This window comes from Paramisgurnus dabryanus, chromosome 21 (assembly GCF_030506205.2).
Source record: "Paramisgurnus dabryanus chromosome 21, PD_genome_1.1, whole genome shotgun sequence".
NCBI lineage: Eukaryota > Metazoa > Chordata > Actinopteri > Cypriniformes > Cobitidae > Paramisgurnus > Paramisgurnus dabryanus.
The window spans coordinates 11749678-11769734 of NC_133357.1; the positions used below are offsets into that span (position 1 = coordinate 11749678).

The following is a 20057-nucleotide window of genomic DNA, read 5'->3' on the forward strand; positions in this document are numbered from 1 at the left end:
TACTATTGCTTAAGGCACCTTTAAATCTGGGCTTTTGCTTTATGAATCTTAGCTTTCCTTCACTGAATTGATTATTTATGGTTTGATTTGAAATGTTATCTTCCATTCTCATCACTGTTGCTTTTGGCTGTTGTCATTTGGCTTTCATTATTTCATTACTTGATCTCTTTCCTTTTCTACCCACCCTTCTGTTTGTACCTTCCTGTGTCTGTCTTTTTCCGTCTTTCCGTGGCACTGTGTCTCTGTAGGACCAGGCTGTCAGGTCCCTGCCCCTGCCACCACTACCTCTGCTGATTCTCCTCCTTCTCAATCTGCACCTCTTCCTCCACCACCACCACCTTCTCATCAGCCCGCGTTCCAGGGTCAACCTCCATCTCTCTCCTCGGCTCTTCTCCGGCCGCCACTCCCCTCGCTCCCATACCTTATCTCCCCATCCTGTCTGTCATACTCTCTGCTCAGCGCCTCTCTTGGAGCCAGTAGGAGTGTTGTCATGCCAACCAACACACCAGCTTTCAGCCCCGTCATTCCTACTTCGTCTTCGGTTAAAAATGACGTCCCTATAGTTCAGGACGCTGCAGGTACTTATCCCGTCTCCACCCGAACACTGCAGCTCTAGTCTAATGATAGTTTGAGTTAGGAAAGAAGTTTAAACTGATTTCTGATTTCTTTTAAAGACCCCATGAACAAAATTCGAGCAGTTTTTAGTCTATGAGTTCTGTTTGGTAGCATACTCTTAAATTTTTGCAGATTTACAAGAACGTTTTGCAGATACATTACAACTCAAGCAAAAATGTTCTTTTCTGGGAAACAAATTAAAATTTACGACTTGGTCATACCACATCTCTTGGTTTTTAGCACAGGAAAGAAAACTGTGCTGGTTTCATGGGGGCTTTAAAACATTGCCTGGCTTTAAAACATCTTCCTACACATGCAATTTACTTCATACAAGCCAATGTATTGGTTTTGGCCCTGTCTAGTAGATTGCACACCTGCCATTATGTCTGCTGTTTAAATGTTGTCCATTAGTAGCCTGCTGTAAAGGGGTAGTTTAATCTTGCCAGGGTTTAATAGAGTCATGTGATTCCTACTGGCCAGTACTGGGGGCACATCATTAGCGCTGACCTCAGGCTTATGGGAGGGAATCCTGCTTTCCCATAAAGCCAGATGTACAGTAGTCTGAACTCTCGCTATACCTATGCGAGGCACTCACGTTAAAATGTCATCCAGCAAATTATACAAATGGCACTGACCTCTGTCTGATTATGACATGGAATCACATTATAGCAAAAGCACCATTTTGGGTAGCTTTGATTGGCCATGTGCCTTTTGCCCAGAATCACTTTTTCTCCTTGACACCTAACCTGTAAACACCCTTTTACCTTCAGGTAACACCATCTCTATTCCCACGGCAACTGGATCCAAGAAACGCTTTTGGATCATCGAGGACATGTCACCCTTCGGCAAGCGACGTAAGACGGCCTCATCTCGCAAGATGCTCGACGAAGGCATGATGCTGGAGGGCTTCCGCCGCTATGATCTCTACGAGGACTGCAAGGACCCGGCTTGCCAATTCTCTCTGAAAGTCACCCACTACCACTGCACACGGGAGAACTGCGGCTACAAGTTCTGCGGCCGCACCCACATGTACAAACATGCCCAGCACCATGACCGCGTGGACAACCTGGTTCTGGATGACTTCAAGCGCTTCAAATCTTCATTGTGCTGCAACTTCCCCGACTGCCAGTTCTCCGGCAACAGCACCCATTTCCACTGTCTGCGCTGCGGCTTCCGCTGCACGGACAGCACCAAGGTTACAGCGCACCGAAAACACCACGGCAAGCAGGACGTGATCAGCGCGGCAGGATTCTGTCAGTTCAGCTCCAGCGTAGACTGCGAAGTAGCCGACTGCAAGTACAAGCTCAAGTGTTCGCATTTTCACTGTACCTACCCAGAGTGCAAGCACACAGTGGTGGGGATGTCCCAGATGGATTCCCACAAGCGCAAGCATGAGAAGCAGGAGCGGGGAGAACTACCTTCTGTGTCCCCCAACCGAGATGGCAACCACCACCACGCAGGGCTGGCCATGCCCCCAGTGTCCATGAACCTGCCCCCAACCTCACCCGGCACCCACAACAATATGGCCATGTATCTTCCTTCAACCGGGAGCACCGGTGAGTACGACCGCCTGGGATCCGCAGTAAACCTTGACGGCTCTCTGAATCTCGGAACGGACACCAACGGCTCCCTGTTCTTCCTGAAAAACGCTGCTGGATTGGGCCTCAGTGACTCTATGGACCTGAGCAAGAAGATGCATCAGGAGACACTGTCCCTGGCTGCCGGTTCTGGCCCCGCTGCCTCAATGGGCCTTACCAATCCTCAGGACGACACTACCGGCACGTCCGGAGATCTAGAAGATGACCTCTCGGCCGACGAGGAGCCGACAGTCGAGGATGACGATGACGACGATGATGAAGAAGATGAGGACATGAACACAGACTCGTATGACGATTCCATGCCAGAAGTGGACAAAGACAACGGTGAGAGATTTGATGCTTCCATGAACCACGCCGAGACTTCCCAACTGGATCAGGATGAGCCGGAGACTGAGCCCTAATCTATGCTGTAGAAGGAGAACTATGAATTCCCCGAACAAACGCAAGTTTAAGTGGCCTCATTTATCATGCTTAGAGATGCTGCAGATGACAGGAAAACAACCAACTACACAAGTAAAGTGAAGGCCCAAAATGATTTATGATGATGTTTACAAGATGACCAACATTATTAATTTAATTATGCATTAAAAATGAACAGAAATAGACAGACGAGGCCCTCTTTTACACATGGGTGGCTATGTAAACCTTTTCCTACACATCGGTCTTTTGTGTGTGTGCATGTTTGACTTTAATTTATTCAATTTCATTTGTTACTTTTTGTGTGTGGACAAAATAAGGAAAAAAAAACAATCTCTCTATATATAAATATCTATATAAAGTAGATGTGTGTGGACGTCAATGTACATTTTAATTGCAGTCACTGGATGGGAGGACCCTTGTACCAAACAAAAAGAACAGACGAAGAAATCTTTTATAAAGAACGTTGCTGATTCAGAAACATCACTGTTAATATTATTGAAGTGCAGGGGCCTGCATCAAAGCTTCTCCGTTTTTCACTCGATTCTATTTTTTTATTATTATTTACAGTTCTCACTTAAACCTACCGTCATGGTCGGTGATGTCATAGGTTCCATTCCACATGGACGTTCGCCCGCATCTCCAGGACTCAAACAGTACCCGGTGACTGCAATGCTCGAGGCCATAAAGCACCGATTTCAGTGACCGCAGCTATCACTCGATTTGTGTTCCTTTTTTTCAACGAGGACCCATTTGGCATTGCATATTCATTCAGCGCACTTTTGTATAGATGAGAGTGGACACTCAAGCTTCTATTTAAGAAATTGTGTCGTCTTTGACACGACCGCATTACTATGGCTTTTCGTTTGCATTATTTTGTAATTGCACAGGCATGACGTGGAAGTGTCTCACTGTAAATGGGTTCTATTGCGACGGCGGGGGTTCGTTCGTGCCCCCCTTGTTTCGGCAAGTTTTTAATGTGATGATGGTGCTACTGCCCAGGATGAACGGGAGATTACAGCTGTGTCTTTTTTTTTTTCTCATCCACGGATAGATGTACTTAAGTATCCATCAAACACAAAGCAGGAGACGAGCGTCTCGGAATGTAGGGAAAAACAAGACGTTTGTAGGTGTTATTTTTTCGCTTTCCTTCACTGTTTCTGTAGCATGAAAAAACCAAGAGGATGGAGACTGGCTTTTTGAAGCTTCTTTTTTTCAGAAGCCTCATATATCTATTTCTAAAAGGAAAGAGACTGTTTTTTCTAGAGGGCTAAATGGAGGACAGACATCACAGAGACATTGCGATGAATGCTGGCGCTGGTAATGGAAAGCGTGTGATTTTATGAATTGTACAGAAAACAATGTTTCAAGCTTTTGTTTTCTCATTACAGCTGTGGTTTCGCTCCAATAATGACACGTTATTTAATATTTATGTGACGTTGCGATGAGAAAATTCTAGGGTGTTTTTTGCACTTTTTAGGTTCATTTTTACCTTTGAAATGATGGCATATATCTTTTAACAGGGAATTTGCTTTACAATGTTGTTTAGTTCACTTTGCTTTAATGCACAAATAGTCTTCAGTGTGATGAAGATTCTGTTGCTCTGTGTTTCATTTAAGGAAAAAAGACAAAAAAAAAAGGATTTTCTTTGCTTCCAAGATTGAATGATTTCAATACGAGACAGGCATGCTAGGACCTGGCCTGCCAAACGCGTAACACTAATGTTGACTGTAATTTAAATGAATTCTATACAGAGGAAATTATTGCAGTGCTCCGATCCAAATTACAAACAACAAAAAATGAAAGAAAATGAATTTTGTTTGCTTAGCCTCTGTTGAATTTAACAAGGAAAAGTGAGGCGAGGAAATTACGATTAATTATTTCCTAAACGTGGCTTTGAAAGAACTATTATAATATAGGAAACTAAATGTGTAGATGATTATCTTCGGAATATTGTTTCAGGAGGGAAAAGGTTGTATAGTATTTTCTTCTGTAAAAACTATATATGAACAAAAATGCTCTTTGATTCAAAGCTTCCTTTAAACAGAAAATAAAAAGGAGAATAAAGTAAAAAACCGAAATAACACCAGTATAGTTTGCTTGTATGTGTGTGTGTGTGTGTGTGTGTGAGAAATGAGTGTTTGCGAGGTCGTGTTGTTATTGCTATGGTTTTCCCATAGTGTTAGAGGAATTAGTGGTAATTAAATTTATACGAGTCCCATTATTGTAGCACTGAACAGTGGAGTGTGCATTTCTACCTTTTACGTTTCGAAATCATATTTTTCAAAGCTGTATATCATGCTCGAATCACAATAACAATGTCCATTGGATATCTGAATCATACCACCCAGAACTCTGTTTTGTTTGTTACTGTTTTTGTGTGTTTTATTTAAATTTGTTGACATGTATTTTGCATATGGCATGCCCCTCTCACAGGACGTTGTGTTCTCTGGTCTCAAGTGCAAGGCCGTACGCGCCGATTTCTTCCTCCCGATAAAAACACTGAAATGGCTTTTTGCCTGGGAGAAATACTGTGCACTTGAATACATTTTATGTGTGTAAAATAGCAGGATTTGTAAAGAGTCAAAATAAAGAAATTATAATTATTCTAACAATGCAAATTTTCCACACGGTGTTTCAGCTCATGTGTTCACTTGTGATTTGTGTTGGAGCCGTATCATAGGTCGCTATCCCAGAATGCACTGGGGTTTGTCTCGGTAGCACTGCTGTGCTGTAGAGAAAGGGTTTAATGAGGCTGCAGTTAATAAGCCCTCACCCACTGAGACGAACACTGTTAAAGGGCACAAGGCCCCGGTTCTGTGGTACGACACAGGGGACGCCCAACAGAGGAAGGAAAATAGTATTTCAGCATCATTCTTTTCCTCTAGAGAGCCAGCCCTTCATTTCATACACTGTCAGAAATGATCCATAGCTGTCAATGGAGACGAGTAAACCCTTTAAAAAGACAGATATTTATACATTTGGTACCCATATGCACCTATTAATAAGCACTTTTTGGAACTATTATGAAAATATGAGGTACTGTTTAGGTGCAAGTGGTGTATTTTTTGAAAAGGTTACCATTCAATTTTTGACATTTTTTCTGACACTATGTGGCAACAGATAAATATATATTTACAATTCTGATTCATGTTAGTAATATGCCATTTTGTAATTTTAGCTGAACTTTAGACCTTTAATGCTTAAGAATCTTTATTTACAAATAGTTGTTGCACTCCGCATTCTGCTATGACCGACAAACCATCCTGTCTCACGCGCTACAGCTGTTCTGTTCCTTCACCCTCCTTTTCCTTCTGATGTGTCTTTAAATAAAAACGTGTAAAGCCACCACCATCTGTCTGCCAGCTGGCATCCTGCATATAATCTTAGAAAAAAAAGAAAAACTACTAGGAAAATTATATTACACAAAAACCAGACGGAAACCACCTTCAAACTAGTGTAGGCTGCTGTTGAAATGACAGATGACCTTATTGTACTGTAGATTATTAAGGAAAATTACTTGAGGATATTAAATGGAATAAGATTATATAAATTGTAAAAGATTGGGGCTAGTTGTCACACTGTTTTAGTAAATCTCTGGGCAACTCTTTTTTTATATTATCATTTAGAAACAAATCATTTAGACAAAAAGCTACATTCTTAAAAAAGACGCTTCAGGATGCTATTGAAGAATCTTTTCTGTCTAAATGGTTTTTAAAGCAACATATGAAGAACCTTTCGGTTTCACAAAAGGTTTTATAAGGTGAAAAAACCTTTGTCTAAATAGTTTTTTGTGGAACCAAAAAAAGGTTCTTCTTTGGCATTATTGCGGTGAAAAACCTTTCAAGCTCCTTAATTTGTGTACTGTAAGCATTACACTAAAAAATTTGTTTTATTCAATTTACTCAATTTTTTAAGGTAAGTGGTTGCAATCAATTTATTTAAGGTACATTTAAACAAAAGTTTTTTGTTTTGTTTTTCTAGTTTTCTTTGTTTAAATGTACTTTAAATAAATTGTTTGTGACCACTTACCTAAAAAAATTGAGTAAATTGAATGAATTTTTTTTTTCAGTGCATTGCCAGTTACAGACAGTAGTATACGTGGGTAAGTTATCACATTAGAACTTGCCATTAAATAGTTAATTTTTTTACAATATTAAAACAGGACTTAAAACATGACAAGTCACTCCTAGCATTATTATAATATTCCTTTTATAAGATTTTTTCCATTTTTAAGTCCTGCGTATATATTAGGGCTATTTTAATCGCGATTAATCACATATAAAATAAAAGTGTGTGTTTGCATAATATATGTGTGTGTGTATATATTATGTATATATAAATACACGTACATGTATGAATTCAAGAAAAAACAATTTTAGGTATATTTTTATTTATAAAATATACATTAATATATATATAAATATACATTAATATATATATATAAATATACATTAACATATGTGTATTTAAATATATAAAATGATTACACACAGTGCACACACATACATGATGTATAAAACTTTTATTTTGTATGTGATTAATCGCAATTAATCTTTTGACAGCCCTTATATATGTATGCAAAAGTCTTAGGCCACCATGCAAGGATTGTTGTTTTTGCAATGTTATAGTGATCATATATAATTGTTTCTCAGTCTCTAATACATTCAGAATATACAGAAAAAACTTTTTTAAGTTTTTATTAAAAACTGTATAAAAATGTAAACTGACATGTCAAGTTTTTAGGGTAAACTCCTCTTCCACTTGAGCAATAGCAGGAAACTGCAGGATCTCATAAAGCTAAATAAAATTAAATCCTAATTTTTAAAGACGATGCCTAAAGAAGACATTTAGTCCTGAAAATGAAATTTGTTATTTTTTTGTACATGTTTCCTGTATTTTCAGTTTGTATCTTAATAAAATAGATTGAAATATAAATATGGATGGACATTAAAACTTCTAAAACAACAAGTCTGGCGGTGGGGGCCTTAGACTTTTGTACAGTACTGTGTATATACCTGACTTTTTACCAACTTGACTATTAGCTACTAGCATATTGGCTGTTTATTAGAACTTGCTGCATAAAGCACATAATACATGAGCATATTCTTCTTCCCTTAATCCTAGCCCATATCTACAGTAGGCTACACTTAAACATTACAACTAGACTAAGTATAGGAGTTTATTTGAAAAAATCTGTAGTTAAAAATGAATGTGTTTCCCATACATAAATGTTACCATTATTCTTTTATTGAGAGTATAATGCGTTCACTTTTTTGAATGCAAAACCCCTGCTAAAGAAAATGTACGTATACATTTTCAGCCCATCTTTAACCCTTGTCTGACAACAATCCCTTCCCCCATGTTGCAAATATGACTCATATAAAAACAAATTTTCATCATGATTACATTTGGCTTTGGGACACACTGAGTTATGCGTGTATGTGAAGATACAGTCATATTCAGTCTAGATGTGACGCTGATGCAGATGATGTTCCAGGAACAGGTTGCAGCAAGAAACAATGAGGCTCAGAAACATGTGACAGGTGTTCTGCACATATGTCACAACAGCGGTGCTCATACATCATCTATTAGGATGCACAGGAATGAATCATAAAGCTATTGAATTCTTACAGAATATGTTACTATATACTTTGTATTGCATCAAGCAATTCATTTATATTATATGTTGCATTATACTCACAAACATGGTGTGCGTGCATAAGAAAAACGATCAAATTATATGGCTCGAATCATTCAATTCCTTTCTGCAATCACAGAATTGCTGTTTTTAGCTCGCGATTGCCGTTCATTTCCTCTTTTAACCTTTGGCATTCACATTCATTTTGCTTTTTCCATTCATGCGTGCCTTTATTTTAAGAGACCTTTGGTGTGAGTTTCAAAAAGGATTCATCAGCGAGCTGTCGTGCCATCGGTAGCAGCTGTTGCTTGTGTGAAAAATTAAGTTCAGAGACCCCAAAGGAAAAAGAGAATTAGACACACATTCAGCCAATTTAACTTTAACAAGACCTTATTGGCGGTAATGTCACAGGCCTGCTATGTACAAATGCTATTCTCTGTATTCATGTACACTGAAATGAGAAGAAATGCTCAATTACGTTCTGGATCGGGGGAGATTTCGCCATAAATATGACCTTAAACGTGTTTAGTCAGAGACTTAAAAGACTGGTTTACGAATTTTGGCAGATCGGGATAATGAAATTGAAAATGATTTAATATCTTCTTATCTAAACATTATCAAAAGACACACCTGTCGAAAACACGCAGGTTTTGCTTGAAGCTGCGTGTGCATGAGTGAAGGAGTGCATTTTGAGAAACGCACACAAACACAAAAACTCACTGTGCCAGATTTTTAACTTTTTACAAAAATTTTGTGCAAGTGAAAACAAGTTTTCTCTATTGAGAAACTCTGAATAATTTGTGGGTAATACTGTTGCACTACATACAGCTACTTGTACTTACATAGTAATTATTACTATTATTATCATTATTATCATAACAACAAGATCTAAACAAGTATTCATTTTATGAATCAAAAGCTCAAAACTGCTTTGAAAGCATCACCTAAGTGATTATGCTCAGGCCTTGAAATGCACGCTTCTTGTTACATAGTTGTAAAAATTATCAAAATAAAACTGGTTTTGCAGATTTTGGCACTCAGGCAGGGAGCTGTAACATTACAAGCAGTTTGCTTAAGGGCTGAGCAGCCATCTCTGGAGCGCAGGGGAGATGTTTCAGCCCTTTACGACTCCTTCCTGAAAGAGAGTATTGGGAGCAACAAGGCATTTCTCTCTCGCACACATGCGCATACACGCGCCAGCAAGGGCCATTTACTTACCAACTAAGGAGATCCTTAAGTGCTAAGCTGTAAATTTGGTTAATTTAGCACGAATCCACAGAGAATTGCTTGGTTTTCTTGCGGGAGAAAGCCCAGCAGGCTTGCTGAGAATGAGTGGAGATGGTTGATGTGGTCCTTAGCACAGTGATCACGGCAGAAACGCGGGGCACCGGAGCCATAAAACAGAGCCGCTTGGCAGGGGCACAATGCACGGCAATATGAATATTGCGCAAACTTAATCCAATTAGCTTGTATTGAAGAAAGATGAAAATGTTCAATACTTAGAGAAAATGGTGTGTACAGATGGAGACGCGGCTGTATGAAATCACACGTCTAGGCTATCAACGCTGAACGACATCAGGCAAATGCAAACGATAAATCCTGATACTTCACATCGGCTAACACAACGCTGGCTTTGTCTGCAGTATATGGAGAGCAACCTTAAGCACCTGGAAACTCCAAATATTTTTGTATTAAAGATACAAACCAGAACATTTTTAAATGAAATCTTATTGAATGAAAAGGGAGGGGGAAATATAAGCCAGCTACCAATTTTGTCCATTTAACCGACGCTTAAATCAAGGTTGATAGAAAGAACAAAGAGAATTAGAGGGAGGAGAAACAGGCCTTCAGTTACACCACACAAGGCTATGATGACATTTAACTCACAGTCCTCCTGATACTAAAGATATCAGCAATGTGTGTTTTTATGAGACCATAAGGAAACAACACACTTGCCGAAAGCTTCCTTGTATAGGGTGGTTCGAGATAAATAAGAATGTTAAAAATGTCTTGTTTGGTACAACAGCTGCGGCCTCTTATGAAGAAGAAAGTGAAAACAGGTGGGACGGGGCTTGTGCTAATCTTTCACATTATGGCACAGTGGTCTTCTCTCTTCACACACTTAAAATACTGTCATTTAATACCCGACTCATCACCAATGTGATATTTGCAGCAGAAAAAAAGTGAGACTTTGCAGACACTATTAATAGGTAGAGTTTTAGTTACCAGAGGAACTTTGTCATTGCAATACTAAAACACAGCAGCCTTAAAAGTTGCGACAAGCAATGAGAGAAAAAAATTTGCTGTAGATTTTAGCATTTGTGAAGCAAATTGTCCACTAACAACCCAAGTGTGGGCATAAGTTCAAATAAATAATGTAATAGGCGACTTTAAATTATCCTGATATAGAGGACAACAGAGATCATTTTTTAATGATTTTGCAACCTAAGCTGGTTGGCTGGTTTTAGCTGATGTAGCAGGCAGTTTCACATGTTTTATTTCAGTATAGAATATGTACCATTAGGTACAGATATGCACATTTTACATTTGGTACAAGTATGTACCTCCGAGTTACTAATAGGCACTCCTTGGTACCAGCACGCAACCCCGGGGTAGTTATAGGCACTCCTTGGTACCAGCACGCACCCCGAGGTAGTTATAGGCACTCTTTAATAACAGCACACACCCCCAAGGTAGTTATAGGCACTCCTTGGTACCAGCACACATGCCCGAGGTAATTATAGGCACTCCTTGGTACCAGCACGCACCCCAAGGTAGTTATAGGCACTCTTTGATAACAGCACGCACCCCCAAGGTAGCTATAGGCACTCTTTGATAACAGCACGCACCCCAAGGTAGTTATGGGCACTCTTTGATAACAGCACGCACCCCAAGGTAGTTATAGGCACTCCTTGGTACCAGCACGCACCCCCAAGGTAGTTATAGGCACTCCTTGGTACCAGCACGCACCCCAAGGTAGTTATAGGCACTCTTTGATAACAGCACGCACCCCCGAGGTAGTTATAGGCACTCTTTAATAACAGCACACACCCCCAAGGTAGTTATAGGCACTCCTTGGTACCAGCACACATGCCCGAGGTAATTATAGGCACTCCTTGGTACCAGCACACACCCCAAGGTAGTTATAGGCACTCTTTGATAACAGCACGCACCCCCAAGGTAGCTATAGGCACTCTTTGATAACAGCACGCACCCCAAGGTAGTTATGGGCACTCTTTGATAACAGCACGCACCCCAAGGTAGTTATAGGCACTCCTTGGTACCAGCACGCACCCCCAAGGTAGTTATAGGCACTCCTTGGTACCAGCACGTATCCCTGAGGTAGTTGTAGGCACTCCTTGGTACCAGCACGTATCCCCGAGGTAGTTGTTGGCACTCCTTGGTACCAGCACGTATCCCCGAGGTAGTTGTAGGCACTCCTTGGTACCAGCAAGCACCCCAAGGTAGTTATAGGCACTCTTTGGTACAAGCACACATGCCCGAGGTAGTTATAGGCACTCCTTAGTACCAGCACGCACCCCAAGGTAGTTATAGGCACTCTTTGATAACAGCACGCACCCCCGAGGTAGCTATAGGCACTCTTTAATAACAGCACGCACCCCAAGGTAGTTATAGGCACTCTTTGATAACAGCACGCACCCCCAAGGAAGCTATAGGCACTCTTTGATAACAGCACGCACCCCAAGGTAGTTATGGGCACTCTTTGATAACAGCACGCACCCCAAGGTAGTTATAGGCACTCCTTGGTACCAGCACGTATCCCTGAGGTAGTTGTAGGCACTCCTTGGTACCAGCACGTATCCCCGAGGTAGTTGTTGGCACTCCTTGGTACCAGCACGTATCCCCGAGGTAGTTGTAGGCACTCCTTGGTACCAGCAAGCACCCCAAGGTAGTTATAGGCACTCCTTGGTACCAGCACACATGCCCGAGGTAGTTATAGGCACTCCTTGGTACCAGCACGCACCCCAAGGTAGTTATAGGCACTCTTTGATAACAGCACTCACCCCAAAGTAGTTATAGGCACTCTTTGATAACAGCACGCACCCCAAGGTAGTTATAGGCACTCCTTGGTACCAGCACGCACCCCCAAGGTAGTTATAGGCACTCCTTGGTACCAGCACGTATCCCTGAGGTAGTTATAAGCACTCCTTGGTACAAGCACGCACCCCCAAGGTAGCTATAGGCACTTTTTGATAACAGCACGCACCCCCGAGGTAGCTATAGGCACCCTTAGGTACCAGCACACACCCCAAGGTAGTTATAGGCACTCTTTAGTACCAGCACGAACCCCCGAGGTAGTTACAGGCACTCCTTGGTACCAGCACGCACCCCCGAGGTAGCTATAGGCACTCTTTGGTACCAGCACGCACCCACAAGGTAGCTATAGGCACTCTTTCGTAACAGCACGCACCCCGAGGTAGTTATTGGCACTCTTTGGTACCAGCACACATGCCCAAGGAAGCTATAGGCACTCTTTGCTACCAGCACGCACCCACGAGGTAGCTATAGGCACTCTTTGGTACTAGTACGTACCTCCGAGTTACTAAAAGGCACTCTTTGGTACAAGTAAGTACCTCCGAGTTACTAATAGGCACTATTTGGTACCAGTACGTACCTCTGAGTTACTAAAAGGTACTCTTTGGTACCATTACGTACCTCTGAGTTACTAATAGGCACTCTTTGGTACCAGTAGGCACATGTGAGTTACTAATAGGCACTCTTTGGTACCAGTATGCACATCTGAGTTACTAATAGGCACTCTTTGGTACCAGTATGCACATCTGAGTTACTAATAGGCACTCTTTGGTACCAGTATGCACCTCTGAGTTACTAATAGGCACTCTTTGGTACCAGTATGCACATCTGAGTTACTAATAGGCACTCTTTGGTACCAGTATGCACATCTGAGTTACTAATAGGCACTCTTTGGTACCAGTATGCACCTCTGAGTTACAAATAGGCACTCTTTGGTACCAGTAGGCACCTGTGAGTTACTAATAGGCACTCTTTGGTACCATTATGCACCTCTGAGCTACTAATAAGCACTTTTTGGTACCAGTGTGTACCTCTGAGTTTCTAATAGGCACTCTTTGGTACCAGTACGCACATCTGAGTTACGTATAAGCACTTTTTGGTACCAGTATGTACCTCTGAGTTACTAATAGGCACTCTTTGGTACCAGTAGGCACCTGTGAGTTACTAATAAGCACTTTTTGGTACCAGCGTGTACCTCTGAGTTACTAATAGGCACTCTTTCGTACCATTATGCACCTCTGAGTTACTAATAGGCACTCTTTGGTACCGGTATGCACCTCTGAGTTACTAATAGGCCCTCTTTGGTACCGGTATGCACCTCTGAGTTACTAATAGGCACTCTTTGGTACCGGTATGCACCTCTGAGTTACTAATAGGCACTCTTTGGTACCGGTATGCACATCTGAGTTACTAATAGGCACTCTTTGGTACCAGTATGCACCTCTGAGTTACTAATAGGCACTCTTTCGTACCATTATGCACCTCTGAGTTACTAATAGGCACTCTTTCGTACCATTATGCACCTCTGAGTTACTAATAGGCCCTCTTTGGTACCAGTATGTACCTCTGAGTTACTAATAGGCACTATTTGGTACCACAACTGAGATCTAATGGGGAATACCCCCTTTTGCCCCCTCATGGCACCTGGCCTGCTTTGATACCAGTATGTACTTCTGACTTACTAATATGCACTCGTTGGTACCAGTATGTACCCATTATATATATGCCGCAACTTAACTCCCTGTTTCAGCTGCAATAATGCCAAACAAAGTCTGTGCATTAAGGCACTTCAGTGGGTCTTCATGTTTATGCAACTAGTCCAACAGTAGCTGGACATTGTCCAAACACATGAATCAACAGAAAAACTCACAATTATGAAAACAATAAGATACGCCAATATCCGACATCCTGTTTTGTCTCCTAGCGGCTTTATAGCTTCTAACATCTTAGTAGCGTTTCAAAGCACACAGCGTTTTATGCAAGCAACACATTTCTAAACAGTCTTTAATAAACACGTTAATGACAGCGCAACCCTCCAGCTGTACAAGAGACTTAGTTATTTCTCCAGGCATCAGACATCTTACTTATTCCACAATCATTAAGCGCTGAGCTGCAGGATATAGCAGAGCTGCTGTAATTACACAGGTACTGTGATGAGGAAGTTTGCTGTGGTATTCATCGTCTTAATTAAGGCATAAACTCTCAGCTCCAAGCTTAAAGCAACTATGTTGGTTCAGGCAAAGAGTTATAGCAGCACACAGGGTTTCGGGTATGTCATTGTTATTCGGCACCTCCGTCGGGTCCGGCTCGGCATTTGCATGTGAAACGTAAAGCCGCAGAGATACGGAAGGAGGAGAGAGTCCTATCTGAACCTTGTGTAGGCCAACCTTTGCTTTCACTTCCTCCTCGCCCCCAAGGCATCTTCCATCTGCCGCACGTGCGCGGGCCTATATGATCCGTCTAATTTGCAAGCTCAGGCGAGGGCCGCACCTGTTGCCCTGCAGTCCCCGGCCCTCAACAGGCAGACAAGCACCCCAGATAATCCATTCTACCCTCTATAACACAAAACGCTCTTCATGCCCTGTGTAGGACAAGGGCATTTTTCTCCGCCGAGGCTCTCATATGCGCCATGGCGCTGATGGCTCATTACAGAGCAATTCATAAATATTGTCTCCTGTATTACCCACTTCCAGGCCCTCTCAGCTCCCATGAGATTTATTCTTCTCCTTTACAGCCTGCTATTGTTTTTCACCCCTTTCTGTTTTTCACGCCCCACAGTCCTCCGCCTCCACCAATGTCTCGCAGGTTCTGACTGCCATAGCCATGCACGAGGACGACGGGCTATGGGTATTCGTTCCATTTAGAGTTGAAACAGGGCCAGAGGAACATCAAGTGACAGCAGCCACACAGCGGGGTGAAATGCAATCCTGCTAGATTGAACAATCATATAAGTGATGACGAAGTGCTTTATGACTTGAGTGGGCTTTGTTAGAGTTTGGGTCTTATGCATACGGTCTCACGTAACCTTGGCATATTTTCACCTCGCCAAAGTACTTGAGGTTCCCAAAGGTGCGCTCTGTCAAAACTCACGCTGTACAGTTTTAAGACCCAAGTGTTTAAGCTTGGATGAGTGGTCTTCCTGGGGCAGGAAGGGGGAATACAAAGACATAATCCCAGGGGTTCCACCCTTATAGAAATACATCTGTATGTTTTAAAGATTGAACCGCAACAGTTGACTTCCAACAGCCTATAACGAAAGCGTCCTGTGGCGCTTGATACCATCTGTCCGTCAGTGGACTCCATTTGACTGTAGGATACCCAGTGGTGTTTAAGAGGTCTGGACCCACATTAGCACAACATTAAACAGGCTGCCTCCGACACATGCAGCACCGCGTGTGCTCCTGCTTATCTTATCTGAGACGGAAAGAGGAAGTCACCCCTCCAATCAATCCCTGTAGAATTAGGCTTGACCTTTCTCATGCAAAGCTAAGAGAACTTGGAGAGGTTTTCTGCCCCAGTGGCCGGGATTGTGTCCAGGGATCCAGCTTTAATGGGACACCTGTTGTGCTATTGTTAAATATAAAGATAGGCTGGTATCTATAATATGGAATGCGTTCTAAATTCAGTCCGTGATGAAAGTGATGTATAGGAGGGTCAAAGGAGTGGTTCAACATTTTATTTCTGACATGTGTATTATTTTATTTGCATCAAAATTGGTGCTGCGCAAAGACTAATCGCGATTAATCGCTTACAAAATTATTATTTAAATTATAATTAATATTATAGAAATTTTATATAAATTATAATTATTATTTATAATTTTTATTATAATTATTATTTATTTAAATACACACACATTCATGTATGTATTTAAGAAACATTTACATGTGTTTATATATTTATTTATATTTTTATATATTTTATATTATATATACATTTGAAAAGATTAGTATATAAATAAAAAAATTCTGAAATGAATATATGTATGTGTGTGTGGTTAAATATTAGGGCTGGGTATTGGCAAGGGCCTCACGATATAAAACATATCATGCTACATGATACAATGTATCACGATACGATACAATATGCTGTATGCTGCAATACTTTTTCCTTTTTTTATAAAATTTTTTAAAAAGGTAAAGCTGTTTTTTTTTTTACTTTTTTTTAAAGCCAAAGTTCACACTCCGGCTTTGAAAGCTGCAGGTGTTTTTAAATGTTTTGCCATTTTCTCACTCCCGCTAACTTCTGAGACATTGGCCGAATGGCCGTATATGACAGACAACTGGACAGCGACAACTACAGCAATGATCAATTATCACGATAGTTAGCTGTATCAGTATTTTTTCGCACAGCCCTATTAAATATACATAATAATAAGACAAAGTACACACACATATATTATGCAAAAAAAAAAAATAAATTATTTTGTATGCGATTGATCGCTGTTAATCTTTGCCCAGCACTAAAAATATAAACAAACACAACTGTTGGGTTTAAATGAACCTACTCTCTAAAAAAATGCAAGCGTTGTATCAAAAAACCCGCTGGTTTGTAATTTAACCTATGCTGGGTTGTTTCAATCCAAAATTCTGGGTTGTTTTAAAATTCCATTGTTTGGTCAAGTATAAACATTTTCTGGATTCATTGAACCCAACGGGCTTTTCTGTGTTGAAAATATTATTAACAACAACAATCGAAAGTTTAAGCAGTAATATGTTTATACTTTAAGCAAATTAATTAACATATCTTAAATACGATGTTGTTTAAACATAACTGTGTCATCTGTGATATGATAAAAATCTGCCCACTCCTTTTTTTTTATTCCTGTAAAACAGCTTTTGGCATTTTCTGAACAAACTGACTTTGCGCAGGTCCCGCCCACAACCATCCACAACCAAGTTAGGTCATATTTTCTAATTTTAGTGCTGGGCAAAGATTAATCGCGACTAATCGCATACACAATAAAAGTGCATTTTTGCATAATATATGTGTCTGTGCTGTGAGTAATATTTATGTATATTTAAACACATACATATATACATTTCAGAACAGTTTTATTTATACATCCATGTTTTTTGTTTATATATAACTAGATATAAAAATGTAAAAAAACCTAAAAGTTTTTTTCATGTGCTCACGTAAAACTTTCATGTGCAGATTTTTTTTACGTTTAGTTTCGCGCTCACGTGAAACTTTTGCGCACGCACGTGAAACTATCGCATGCGCACGTGAAAGCGAAAGTTTCAAGTGAGCATGCGATAGTTTTACATGCGCACGCGAAAGTTTCACATGAGCACGCAAAACTAAACGCGGTAGTTTAACGTGCGCACGTGATAGTTTCTTTTGACCACGCGATAGTTTCACGTGCACACGCGAAACTAAACTTTATTTAATTTTTGCTCCATGTCCCCTTAGGGGCTCCGTACATATCTTATGCAAAAAATCACTTTTATTTTGTATGTGATTAATCGCGATTAATCTTTGCTCAGCACTAATTTTAAATCTTCTTTACATAATTCATTACTGCAAGTTCATTATGAACAATGAAGTAAGGTGATATTCTTTTAAAAAAAACAGTGTATATTTTCGGTATAGATAGGACATAAATGGCAGCAGCTCATTTGCATTTAAAGAGACAAACACACACACAAAAACGACACTTTATTCTGCACCCAGAAATGAGGCCATTTTAACATGGGATAATTAATGATCTATAAGCTTTTTTGGTGACACCTGAGACTATTAATATATCTTGAAAAATTCCCATATTAGGTGACCTTAGGCATAAGGGCTCTGTAAAAAGAAGCTATTCATTAATGCAGTGCAAAATTTCTTTGTGGCGTTGACATTGGTAGCTTGGGCCTTAACAGTTCTTTAAATCAACTTATCCGGTTACACAAAAGCACAGTAGCTCGAGAAAAAAATATTGTCACCCGAAGACAATTCATGTAGTAGCCTGTAACGTGGAGCCCTATTGCCATTCCACCTTGAGCGCCGCTAGCTGTGAGCACAGCACAGTGACGCTCATGGGGCAGGAAGGGCTAACAACCCCTCGCATTGATCCAAGGAGACACTCAACCCTCTAACCTGCTGAGTGCTCAGTTCACCAGAACAATGGAGTTCAGCACACATCAATACAACAGCAGCCTATTGAACGCACTCCGTTTAGCAAAGCCGACTGATGAGGTTACAGCTCACGAGTTTCGGCAAAAGTAGGGAAAACATATTCCAGTCTACATAAAACCTCTTTCTCTCCAATCTCTGTGGACACACATACTGTAAGCAATTTATGTAGTTGCTGGCTGCCCATCTAGGGTGTCTCTGTTAAATGCTGTCTGACTGTCTGTCTACACCGGTGACGCGTAACAATTTCAGTCCGTCTCCATTGGAAGCGGTTCCTGTACGTCAGCTGGTAAAGCATTGTGTTAGCGACGAAAAATGTTTTGGGTTCGATTTAGGAAATACACACATTTAATGTAATTTATATAGTTAGTCACTTTGGATAAAAACGTCTAACAAATTCAATTCAAGGCTAATGATTCACATACATAAAACATAGGTCAAAAAGGGTAACTTTGAAACACTCGCTTGTACAAGTTTCACTGATTATGATGGAAACTCTCTGTTTTTTGACATATTTTGGGGAAAATGTCCACGCGCCTCACCCTGCACGCCAACGAAAGAGCCGAAGATTGGGATGGCGGAGGCTTTCTGAGTAGGAACGCACAGCATGTCCCATAAGACGTTAAATGATGTACAAGTGCATTTATTACAGCAGCCCCTATAAATCTGAGCCTGGCCTGAACTCCGGGGAGAGGTTAATGGATTACAAAGGGATGCGGTATCGAACCTTCGAAGAGGTACAGTACACCACATCAATATGTGCAAGGCTATTGATCATTTAGACCTTGACAGACAAATTAAATTCATAAACTTGATAATGCACTGGAATATTTGTATTGCTTACTACAGTGAAATGGGGCTTTCTTTAACATATTTTATTTTTCTTAAACAGTGCTGTTTTAAGATCAAGGTTTATCGACTGAAATTCACTTAATAGAGAGTCCATTGAAACTGCCAAGAAGATGCTGATCTAATGTGAAATGTAGAGTAAGACAAAGTCCTTGTTTAATCCTTTTGTTCACACACTGTTCAAGGTTTGTGAACATCTTGTTTATTCTGTTATGAAATGATTTTTTTTACTTTAAGTGGGAATTGAACACAGGTCAGTTTCACAATTATTTATGTCAAATCAAAACTGATTTTATTTACTTTTCTAATGTTTTATTGTGTAAAGGTTTTTATTGCCTGTTACACTATCAAAAGTTTGCTTTCATAATGTTCAATCAATCTGTAATAACTTTTTGAAACAAGTTTCTGGTGATATTTATAATATAGGGTTGGGCTGATACGATATTCATTAACCGTATTAGTCCGAAAATAGTTGGGAAGTACAATCCAATCCCATACCAACATGGACCTTAACTGTCATGGCAAAGCAACATGCCTTAAAGCCCAGCGAATAGAAACCGTAGCTAAAGCATAAGCAATAGATGAGACCTGTCTGTCCTTATAATGTCCGCTGTTTGGAGTTACTTTACAGTCAAGGAAAAAAAGACAAAGCCGAGTGCAATGTATGTAACATACGCATTTTGAGAGGTGGCAGTTTTAAGAACAGGCACCCACTGCAATCTCTTTATATCTTATGGGACACTTGAACCAAATTTTTT

At 40.5% G+C, this 20057-nt stretch overlaps 1 protein-coding gene across 5 annotated transcripts in view; it reads left to right on the top strand.

Moving 5' to 3' along the window:
- The window catches only part of casz1 (castor zinc finger 1), a 230864-nt gene extending 225619 nt beyond the window's left edge, over positions 1-5245 (top strand). For 4 of the 5 annotated variants that reach the window (XM_065285586.1, XM_065285585.1, XM_065285587.1 and 1 more), the window contains 2 exons: positions 249-578; positions 1386-5245. In XM_065285586.1, the coding sequence (XP_065141658.1) occupies positions 249-578; positions 1386-2614 (1559 nt within the window). In that variant the 3' untranslated portion in view covers positions 2615-5245. The remainder of the gene's footprint in view (positions 1-248; positions 579-1385) is intronic. The other variant, XM_065285588.1, reaches the window with a different exon arrangement.
- Positions 5246-20057: the final 14812 nt, after the last annotated feature.